The sequence below is a fragment of the Charadrius vociferus genome, unplaced genomic scaffold (genome assembly GCF_000708025.1).
Source record: "Charadrius vociferus isolate BGI_N301 unplaced genomic scaffold, ASM70802v2 scaffold30, whole genome shotgun sequence".
Classification (NCBI taxonomy): Eukaryota; Metazoa; Chordata; class Aves; order Charadriiformes; family Charadriidae; genus Charadrius; species Charadrius vociferus.
Window position 1 is genome coordinate 878,018 of NW_009646636.1, and position 12,220 is coordinate 890,237.

The window sequence follows — 12,220 nt, forward strand, 5'->3', positions numbered from 1 at the left end:
GTGTGTTGGGTGCGCAGCGGCAGCCAGTTTTGAATTGCCGTGTGGTGTTGTCTCCGCCCCTGCCACCTCAGCAGCCCGACCCCCGAGCTGCCGGTTCCGGCACGAGCTAGCTGCTTTCCCATCTTCGAAAGCCCCCAAAAAGAGCCCTTTGCCTGCTTTTTCCGCTGCGATCCCCTTCCCCACTGCAGCCTTACCTACACTGGAACTGGTCTCCTCGGCGACTGATGATGTTTGCCTTTTAATTTTTTCATTCTAGTTCCTCATATAAAATGATAAATCTTGAGAAGATAATTTTATTTGCTTACTAAAATATACTTACTTCACTTTTTTTCACTTTCAATTTAGCTTTTAATTCCTAGTCTTACTTGTATATCACAATGTTTCAAAAGAAGAATTGTTCATTTATCTTAAATATACACTTAGGTGATATCTGAAGAAAAAGATTTTTCTAATGTATATTGTAAGAAAATTATTACTAATTGGGATGTTTTAAAAGTTCTGTTGGACAGAAAATCCACATCATTAAGCATATATGATAGCCCAGAACAAAGTAGTGTTGTCTAGGGCTCTGTCTGGTGTACATTCAAGACACATTTTAAGGTGCATTCCAAAAATTAAATGCATGCCAGCATAAATCCATAAAGTCACAACAGCCCATTGAAGGTACTAGTAACTCAATATACCTGCACAAGTCATAATATTGAATGGTATGGACTCATGGTTTTGTTGCTATATCTTACAAAAGGTTCAAATGAAACAGCATTACATGCAAACTTCAGTATGCCTAATACATAGTTTATAATTCTAGAGATTTATAATGCATGTAGTATAAAGAGAATATGAAGGCTAATTATATTTTTGACATTTTGAAAAGATTATACTAAATATATCAATATGAAGAAAATTCCAATGCAATAGAAGAGGGTGAAAGAAAATGTACTATTCTCGCAATTCTTTTGTCATTTAATACTTGCTTAATAACCCTAGTCATATTCTAAGACTATTTTACAGTCTTTTTGTACCATAGAGTGTCATTATCAAGTAGATAAAATACATCCAGTATTCCAAAGTACATCTGTTTTTAAATATTTGATCTCTAACTTCTTCTTTCAAAGTTAAAGCTTCAAAGACATTCTCAGGAAGTAAGTGTCCAAACCCTTTTGCAGATCTCTTAAAATTTCATCTAGAGAAGTATAACAGGACTTGAAAATCTATGGACTGGGTATCAGTGCAACAGCATCTTAGGCTGAATCTAAACTGACCTTCTAAAGCATGCTCCAGCTGTTTAAATCTGAATTGGGCAAGCATACACTACAGCTTCTCTCTGGCCACATTTCTAAATTGTCTTTTCACTGTCAAATCAAAAAGGACCTGGGGTTCTCACCTATGCTTGGAAACTTGGAGTACACTCTAATTCAGTAAATATAGGTAAATTTGGGGATTGACACCAGCCAACCTTGACTTCTTATCTGTGTTGAATTCTGCTATGCAAAATGCAGAAAAATACAACAAAATGCGAAATGCAGAAAAAAATGGAAAACCCACAAACCAACAAAATGCAGAAATGCAATTTTGATGATACCAGGCATCTTTTACCATCATCTCTGCCTATACTTCTACACTGGAAAGAGAAGTAAGAGACACAGAATAATGTCCTGATGCAGAGAAGTAGTTAACTTGCGCTTCAATCCAATTGCTCATGCTCACAGTTCCATGCCACTGATGTGCACAAACAGATGATTTTTGGAAGAAAATTGTTACAAATGTGCTTCAGAAAAGGGGAAAAAAAAAAAAACCCAAACACATACACACACAAAAAAACCCCACAACAGTAAGAAAAGCAGAAAGAAGTATAAGAAGCATTGATGCTGAGTGGGCTACAGTACATTGGTTTCAATACTGCTTTATGAAATTCAGCTACCACAACTAAACCCCATATTTTCCAATGTTCCATGAAAAGTTAGAATGATTTCTGGGCTTAGCTGACAAACCTTTTATGTTTAAGTAGTAACTGACAGGAACTTGTCATTGTAATACCTTATGTGATGAGCTCTGTCTACATTATTCCAAATACATATTAACATGTGTTATGCTGAAGCTGATACTTATATTCCATGATACCATGCTCATAGAAATACTACAATTGCAGTCCTACTTCTGTAAATCTTGGAAACGTTATACAGACAACTTTTCCATACCTTTTCCAAGATAATTCAGTGGTATTTCTTACTGGAAAATATGCTGATTCACTATTTAGGTGTATGAAGGAACCAGAATAATGGACTTACAGTCTGTAATTTTCAGGACTCTCTTGACTTCTCCACTTCCTGATCCTCCACAACCATCTTCATCATCACAGTCTCCACTGATTTGTTCATCCACACCTCCTCCACTGCCTGTTTGTTGGAGATCCCATTTCTGATATTTAGGAAATGATTTGCCCTGTAACAGCTGAAGACAAGATAGGGTATACAAGTTAGCAGTACAGATGGAGAACTTCAGTGAGTACCCAAAATTTCATGTACGTCTCTCTAGTAACTATCTGATTTTAAAAGAAAACTCCAGGATCCACAGAATGATAATAAATAATGATAATCACTACTACAAAGATATCACTCAGACAAATCTCAGTAGCTTAATAAAAACCACTTGCAACAAACGCTGTATAGAAACAGGCAAATGCCATTCACCACTGAATCAGCAGAACTCATTTATGCAGGACTTTTAACTCAAAATTTTTATTAGACTGTGATATGCTACCTGAAAGAAGGAGAGAATAAAAGGTTCCTTTGTACAGCTGCCCTGCTCCCTACTCATTGTGTAATCCATGCCATACTTCTGCCAGCATGGTATTGATGGAAACAAAACGCAGCCAGTATAATAAACTGCACCCAGTTAAACAGGACACTTTTCTTATTTTTTTGGCCCAGTTCAAATCACAACACAGCTCCAAAACCAGCTGCATGATTTATTCCTGAGCTCTGTAGCATAAATGTGGGAACGAACCTCCAGCAAGACAGTTTTTCAAACAAGGGTTGCTGCCAAAGTTTCCATAGTATAGTGTATATTTATATATATATTTTTTTTTCAGCTTGAGAACATGCATCCCCCTCTACATTCTGTATCTCTGTCTCAGTCTTTAAAAATGTATTGGCTTAATAAGGTCTTCATATTTTGCTGCTCTAAACTTTAGCCCAAAGTAGATCTTCTCTTTCCTCTTTTTTTTTTTTTTTTACCTTTCTACTTATTGAACATTATAGACTTATGACTAGACATCTGAAAACCCAGTCAATCCCACTAAATTTCCTCAAAGGTAGGTTCAACATTGAAAAATGTTCTTCAACTTTTTCCAAACTTTTTACTGTACTTGAAAGAGTAGAGATTAAGGAATGAACAAGATTGTTTGTAATTTGGGTTTCGTTATTCTCTTCAGTCTCTTTAATTGTACAAGAGGAAACATTGTCTCCATATAAGTTCACAAATCTCAGCGCTGGTTCTCTACTAAGCATGGCTTAGATCTAATATAAGTTATTTATTAAATTGATACAATCCATGTACTTCTTCAAGGCTAGCTTGATTCACATCAGAAATATAGATAAAAGGCATTTAAAATTATTATTCAGTTGTCCTGTTATTTTCATGAAGCTATTATTTAAGAGGAAAAGAAACAGGTTACAACTGCAGGATTTTGTTGTATACACTTATTGGGTCTTCCAGCTGATTAAGGAGAATTACTAGCTGTATGCTATGTGCCCAAAAAACTAGTACAATAAATTTTCTTCCCTTTATATCACAGGCTAGAAAAATCTCTTTTTCTTTTAGGCGTCCAAAAAGGTTTTCCATTTTATCAAATTTCTGTCTTTAAAAAAAAATGCTGTGAGTTTAATCATACATCATTGTCTTTCAATTTAAATGAAAAAAGCAGCAAATATTATTTGCAACCATGTTAGTTGGACTGAGTTATGACAAGGGTTAAGTCACCAGTGCTGTGAGATTGCAGTAGGCACAACAATATTCCAGGCTAGATTTGCTGGACTTTTCCCTTAGTTTTGCTGTAAGTTTGTCGACCTAAGATTTTGATATCAAAACCGTGTCCTCTGCTGGTGGCATTTTATTTTCACAGAAAATTTATGTTCTCTTACCACTACTCTGGTACATGTGCATAGGTCAATTATTCAGGTGTAAGTAACTGAAAGGTCCTTGGGAGCTCCCAACTTCACGTTTTGCCTGCGTAGCTTTGGGAAGTTGGGACTCCAGTTTAGATATTTCGCTGCTCAAGTGCCTAAAAGCCCCTTGGGATTTTCACTGATGGCTTAGTGGAATGCTGTCTTTGACACAAATAGCAATTCTGATAAATGTTATAATACGAAAAAGAATCATTAATAAGCTTTGTGAAATTTCATCTTTTAGAATGAAAATACAGGTTTGTATGACAGAAGTTACACTGTTGTAATAACGTACTTACAGGTTTCTGTAAATATATGACTGGTACTATACAATATTTCAGTAAGAACAAGTGTTGCTTACAGCAGCTACAGAGGCATCTATAAGGGTGTTTAAAGATTAGTAACAAATCTCAGAGTGTAAGCATAATTAGGAACATTATCACTAAGAACTTATGATTGTTGTACAGTCCCAAAGGGTTTGGTAATTTTTCAAGATTATTTAAGATTTTTATCAACAACCTGGAAAGCAGTATAAAACACAAAATGGTAATCATAGAATCATATAATCACATCATGCAAAAGTTTGGCATCATGGAACAGTTTGGGTTGAAGGTACTTTAGAGATCATCTAGTTCCAGCCCCCCTGCTGTGGTCAGGGACATCTTCCACTACACCAGGTTACTCAAAGCCCCATCCAACGTGGGCACTGAACACTTTCAGGGATGGGGCATCCACAACGTTGCTGGGCAACCCTCACAGTAATGAATTTCTTCCTAATATCTAATTTAAATCTATCCTCTTTTAGTTTAAAACCATTACCCTTCGTCCTATCATTACACTCCCTGATAAAGAGTTGCTCTCTGTCTTTCCTCTGGACCCCCTTTAAGTACTGAAAGTCTGCTATAAGGTCTTCCTGGAACCTTCTCTTCTCCAGGCTGCACAATCCCAACTATCTCAGTCATTCTTCATAGGAGAGGTGCTCCAGCCCTATGCTTGTCTTTGTGGCCCTCCTCTGGACTTGCTGCAACAGGTCCACATCCTTCGTATGTTGGGGACTCTACTCCAGGTGGGGTCTGAGCTTGGAGGACATGATTCTTGAATACTAACCAACTTTTTTGTGCCCTTCTTCCTTCCAGGGCTTTATCCCATGGTACTCTACCAAACAGATCCCTGAAGAGGACAAAATCTGCTCTCCTAAGTCCAGGGGAGTGAGCTTACTGTGCACACTCCTTGCTTCCCTAAGGATCTTGAACTCCACCATTTCATGGTCACTGCAGCCAAGGCTGCCCTTGAGCTTCACATTCTCCCTCAGCCCCTCCTTGTTGGTGAGATCAAGGTTCAGCATTGTACCTCTCCTTGTTGGCTCCTCTATCACATGGAGAAGGAAGCTATCACAAACGTATTCCAGGAACCTCCTGGATTGCTTATGCCCTGCTATGTTGTTCCTCCAACAGATTTTGGGGTGGCTGAAGTCCCCCGTGAGGACTAGAGATTGTGAACGTGAGGCTGCTCCTATCTGTCTACAGAGGGCCTTGTCTGCTTGGTCTTCCTGGTCTGGTGGCCTGTAGCAGATCCCCACTGTAATGTCACCTGTCCCTGCCCTCCCTTTAATCCTGACCCATAAGCCCTCAGTCAGTTCCTCATCCATCCACAGGTGAAGCTCCATGCACTCCAGCTGGTCATTGACAGACAGGGCTTGTCTCCCCTGCTTGTCCTTCCTTAAGATCCTGTACTCTTCCATTCCAACAATCCAGTCATAGGAGCCATCCGACCATGTCTCTGTGATGCCGATAAGATTGTAGCCCTGCAGGCGTGCACACATCTCTATCTCCTCTTGTTTATTCCCCATGATATGTGTGTTTGCATAAAGCCATTTAAGTTGGGCCCCCGATGAAGCTGACTTACTGGTAAGGATGAACCTTTCACTGGTACAAGAACTGGAGAACTACTAAATAACAAAGAGAAGCGATGACCTTGTCTAAGAAAATACCTCATCTAGTAAGCCAGGCAATTGAATGAATTTTTAAACACATACTATAATAAAATACAGACAAATTTAAATTTGCAAGTCTAAATATTGTATTACATGCATATTAGAAGACAAAATATTCTGTTCTGTAAAATAATTGTGTGTGTCCTGGGTAGCCAGCAGACTATGAATTATCAAGAGTAGTGTTCTACCCAAAGATGTTAATGTGATATCTTTAGGGACAGAAATAGGAATACTAAGTCAGATTAGGTATGTTGTATTAGTCTTATATCCAGTTCTTGTTTTCTTGGTTCTGAAAGGATGGCACAGGAGTTCTATTACAGTGGTTAAAAAGGAACAAAAAAATACTTTTGTTTTCAACCAAGGAGCTCATCCTTTAGTGTACCAAAAAAACCCCACCTCAAGAATTTATTTACCCACCCTTGTGAGCACCTACATGGCAAATACAGATTGACAGATTTGTATAACAGGCCAAAATATATGAAAATGAATCAAAACCTTTTATTTATGCATTCAAAGTGAATCAAACAAATCTAGATTACCAATATCATGCATTTAAAAAAAAAAAAACAAAACAAAAAACATGAGGGTTGTTCTGTATAAAAATAATTTATTAAAAATTCTGGTCAGGTTCTTAAAAAAAAAAAAAGAATATGTATGTTTTGGATCAAATAGGTTTTGGTCTTAAAGCATGAATTAATTCAGAGGTTCAAGGACAGTGTATGCAGGAGGTTAGACTAAATAACCAAAACAGTCCCTTCTGGCTCTCAGAAATCTATGAAATCATGTAAGTAAATCTGGTTTAAATGAGAAGACTTTTTTACTTTCCTGTGCTTGCAGGAAGTTACAAGTGATTTCATCTCTCATGAGTGATAACACTGAAAGGCAAGAGAACTTATGTTTACACTACTGAAACTGATGTGATATTCGTTCTCTTTCAACAAAAATCTAGTATCCTATTTACTTATCTTGCACATCATATACCTTCAGGGGAAACATTGATTTTCTATTAATTTTATTTTATTCTTTTCCAATAAAAAGATCTTGATGACACTCTGTTGCAGTCAATGTGAACTAAGCTCAGTCATAATATTTCCTCTCTTTCATTTATGTGCGTATCATAAGTACCTGTGGAGGGAATCCCAAAGGAGCCCAGCAGTAAATCCAATTTACCTAATCAAATCAAATCTAGAAGAATTATTTCTAGAAGTATGACTATTTTGAACTCTTTCAAATGAGAGGAATAAACTATGCTAAAGTTTATTCCTCTGCTTAGCCTTACATACCTGAACACATAAAAAATACAGCATTTCTCTTTAGTGATCTCATTAAAAAACTACTCATACCTCTGTAGGCCAGAATCTCCTGCAGGGTTTCATTTCCAATATTGGAAAACATCTTTAACAAAAATGTATAGTATAAATTAGAAGTCCAGCTTATATTGGAGACTGGTATTTAGATCAATAGTATTACAACCCTTTTAGTCCCTCGTGATTGTGCCTGGTGGGTTTTTTTAATAAAAATTTGTAGTTTCGTGTGAAATACATCAGCTCCTTTCGTATTTTTTGCTTTTTCAATAAAATTTTCACAGAGAATGAGATTTCTGATCAATTCTAGCCTTTACATCCCTGAGATGATGCAGAAAGTACAAGCAATGCGCACACTGCTGTGTCAAACCCACTGCTTTCTGCCCAAGATCCAGGGCTAAAACTCTGTGTTTCAAGTTTGCAGACTCATTCCACTCCGTAAAATCACCAACCAAACAGCCGTCTGAAATTCTGATGGAAGTAACACATTTCTCTCCACTCTAAGCCAACTCAACTGAACACGGGGAGAAATAGACATCCATTCTGCTCATTGAACACGAGCAAGAATCAGTAAGGTGGTTGTGAGCCAGCACTGCACCACACAGCTCTGTTCTACCCTTTGTGCTTTCTTGATACACCTTTACTGCCTCAGGATCAAGAGAGTTGCTGCTTGCACAGTAGAAAAAGGAATTACCCCATCTTATTACGATACTACTACTTCAAAACCCAGACATTTCTTCTCAGTTGTTATTTATGTAGCATTCAAAACCACTTAGTAAGCAAACACCATTTTCACAGAAAGCTAACTATTGAATTAGGTAGAAATGACTAATAATTTTCACTGAAGGTACAGCTCAGCAAAGACAGGCTGTGGACCCAAGCGCGAGCGCACACTGTCCATTTTGTTCCATCATTAGCATGCTTCCCAGCCACCACAGATTTGAACTGACCCAGGTAGTAGTCTCCACAAAAATGCTTGACCCCAACTTAAGCCTGAGCATAGTCTAGGGACTGTTCCCAACAGACAGCCTGGACATGGTTATTCTTCTCTGGGAAGCAGGACATTTGCAGTACCTGGCCAATTTTACTTCATATAACAGATATAACTTTTTGGGATGTCTACAGTGCTGAATAAAAGAGAACTGGGGAATGAGCTAGAGCAATAGATGCTGAATGTCAACATTTCTCAATCTTTGTAATTTACAACTGGTTTGGATTACTTCAACCAGTTCTCCTGAAGGTAAATCTCTGATTAAAGAGGCTAATTGTAAGTACTGGGGACATGAAGCAGTATGCGCTCTCATCCTTGATTCTATTCTTATTTAGCAATATAGATACAGCTCCTAAAGGTAATTGTCCCTCAGAAAGTATCCTTTTCCTCATTTGTTATATTATTAAAGACAAAGTCTTCTCTGCTGTAAAAAACTTACTGTATATCTGGGAGTGTATTTTACAGCTAAACCCCCTCAGTTCAGGTTCTCACATGAGTTCTGTCATGAGTGATTACTTTTCTTTCCAGTTATTACCGGTTCCAAGTGAATACAGGAGCAAAAGCTTGGCTCTTGTCCCTTGGTACAATCTCTGCTAGCACAGTTATGCTTACTATCAACTTGATTTGTTTAAAAATATTTAGGGCTTTTTGGTCTTAAAAAAATCATGTCTTGCTAACATCTCACTGTAGATTTAAATCATCCTCAGAAAATTAAGTAAGCAAGTCAGGCATTTCTAAGATAACAAATAAGAGCAAAATTAAATCCCAGAATAATAGCTTGTACTCATCTTTCTGCCTAGGTTGTTGAAATAACAGAACAAAGTCACATTATATATGGTTAATTCTTAGAGATTAATATTCTTGGCCCATTTCACGCATCCATGAAGACAGCATAGCTACAAGCAGAAATAGATGATAACAACAATGAAAGAGAAACATATAAATTTCAGAAAAAAAACCCAAAACATCACCAGCAAAATTTCATTTAAAATATTTCTAAATCTATAGTATGAACATCTTCAATATCTGTTTTTTAAAGCCATGGATCTGCTTGGATATTTTATTTCACTGATCTTTTCTGTTTCATAGTACTCCTTCGAAGGTTATTGGTATAACCCCCTCCACTAGACATTACAAGCAATTCTTCAGATAATTTGTAAATAATTTTATCCTTTAGCTTATCCTCATGTGCATTTTTAGACTTGTCTACCTTGGCAAAGGTGGACACTAATAGACATGACATATATTAGATCATTTTATTCTGTTGTAATAGTAGAAAGAAATAACATTCTTCTTCAGAAGTTGAAATTCTGTCTTTCCAGAACAGACTACATGAAACAATAGATAGCTTAATATCAAGTGGTTTAATCAACAATTGAGGTCTAACAAGAATAAATCAAAGGACTGATTTAAACAACGTGGCATACAGCGATCAGGTAAAGTTCATTTGAACAAGATTACTCAAGATTTTGTGTGGCTTTTGGCTTCAGACTCTTAGACTTCAGTGTAGATGTCAAAAAACATAAATAAGGTGTCTGCTGTCCTCAGTAGTAATTTGCATATTAGAAGTTTGATTCAATTTTCTGGGCATGGTTGTTGGGTGCCATTTGAGATGGCCTAAGTTACCTGGGGCACTACATAGGTGGATAGTTGCAATAGAGAATTTGCAGAAGACTTTCTGGAGCAGCAGGTGGAGTCCAAGGGACCCTGAGCAGCTGGAATCGCTCCAGGCATCTGTGTACATGCAATTGAATCATAATCCTAGGTCAACATAGCCAATAGAAAGCACGGAGCTGTTCTAATTAGCAAAGGCAGGTGTCTAAATTGAGATTTATAGAAAAGAAAAAAATATAAAAAAAGTTTTCCAAGTGAATTGTTAATTCTTTTAAACAGACATTACATTTTTTGTTTGTTTCTTTGGTAACAACACAGCACAACTAGACTAAGTGAACAGAAGCACAACGGGATCCCAACTGTAAACTAGATGCTATAACTATAAAATGGAAAATTTCATTGCTTCTTTGTATGTTTTCTCTCTATATAAAAATACTACTAGCAAGAAAAAAGATGAAATTATTTGTGAGAAAAAATGCTGATTAAACTGAAGAATTAAATTTTCTGAAAAAAGTTTGAAACCAATATTTTCACTGCTAACAACTAGAACTCATGATACCACATGGATAATTAATCTCAATTACATATATTGAACTCAGCCAGTTTCAATTAGTCTGATTACTATCATTGCACAGGACAGTTTTTCAAATAAGAGAAGAAACCAAAACATACCAAGGAAGATGTGGAATAGAAGAGAATTCACCAGCCTGCAAGAATTCCTGTATATGGACATGAGTACATGAACACTAGCTCATTATCATGCAGTGGTTTGCACTGATAACATTATCAATCAGTTACTGGTCTGGCTGCTTCTTAGAAATACAAATCATGACATTAGCAAAACAATAAATGTTTATTTTATCCTTTTAAGCATATGATATGTATTTAATGCTTCAACAGGCATGTTTATATGAAATAGCTACTGAAAAATAAGATAGGATTGAGTTCTACAGAAAAACACGTATACTACATCACCTTTCCATCTGTGCATTTCCAGTATCCGGCAATTCTGAACCTATATCTACAAAAGTAGAAGTTGCCTCACTTTTATGACATGGATTGTTACTTAAGAAGAGTTAATGATCTGTAAACCCTCTCAGTATCAGTTTCCTCTCAGTATCAGTGAAAATATAAGACTAAAGTTACAGCTGAAGTGAATTAATGACAGATCATGATAGATCATGAAAATTGCAGGCAAACTATTTCGGAGTCTGATTTCTCCTTATACTTCACAGATCTGCAAGTGAAAGGGCATGATATTAAGTCAGTTAAAGGAAGAATTTAAAAAATATCAACACCTTCTGGAATGCTTTTCACTTTATAAGAATAACATGTTACTTGACATTTCATCTGGAGAGCCATTCAGGAGACATTACAAAAAAAGCTGTATTACAATAATCAGTGGTGCCATCATGAGTAAAATTATTACCAGATTATTAGAGGTACATTATATTTCCTATTGCTACCCTATTGTGATTGGCTAAATTGGTGATTTATCCAAAGAACTGATTTCAGTGAATGTAATTCAGTGGACGGTCAGTGGAGGCAACTCACCAGCAGTGTTGATTCACACACAGTTTTCTCTTATCCACCAGCAGCATGATAAAGCTACTTTCTTCTTTCCTTTGATAACATTTCCAGCACTCATGTGAGTGAACTCTGGAGTGAGTGAGAAAAAGCAATAGTTGCTGTGCAAAATCCATGAAGACTAAGGTGACAGCAGGGCTAATATTGCATTTAAGGAGATGTTTGAATGTTAATAACCATGCCTCTAGCTGCTTCCGCTATATCATTCAAACAGAAACTTAGGAATAAAAAAGAGCTTCCTGATAGTTGGATAGGATTCCTGTCAATGAATTACAACTGAGCTACTTAAGCCAATATCTTCTGCTCATCAGAAAGAAACAGGAATCTTTAAGTCCCCTCCTCTGACTTGCTTTGGGCTTATCTATAGGACGAGGTGGACTGCATCTGACAACCACCTATTTCTCTCTACTAGTAAGAAAAATCAGTTCAGATATGTGTAGATATATGGGTACATAAATCCTAAAATTTAAGACTGTTGAGAAGGGGTGCATAGCAATTAAGGCATAGAATCATAGAATGGTTTAGGTTGGAAAGGACCTTGAAGATCATTGAGTTCCAACCCCCC

The 12,220-nt window shown here is 36.8% G+C and overlaps 1 protein-coding gene across 1 annotated transcript in view; it reads right to left on the reverse strand.

Moving 5' to 3' along the window:
* The window catches only part of LOC104289900 (glypican-5-like), a 740,829-nt gene that overhangs the window by 328,452 nt on the left and 400,157 nt on the right, over window positions 1-12,220 (reverse strand). Inside the window, exon 7 of the mRNA XM_009888931.1 lies at window positions 2,289-2,451. Within this exon, the coding sequence (XP_009887233.1) occupies window positions 2,289-2,451 (163 nt within the window). The remainder of the gene's footprint in view (window positions 1-2,288; window positions 2,452-12,220) is intronic.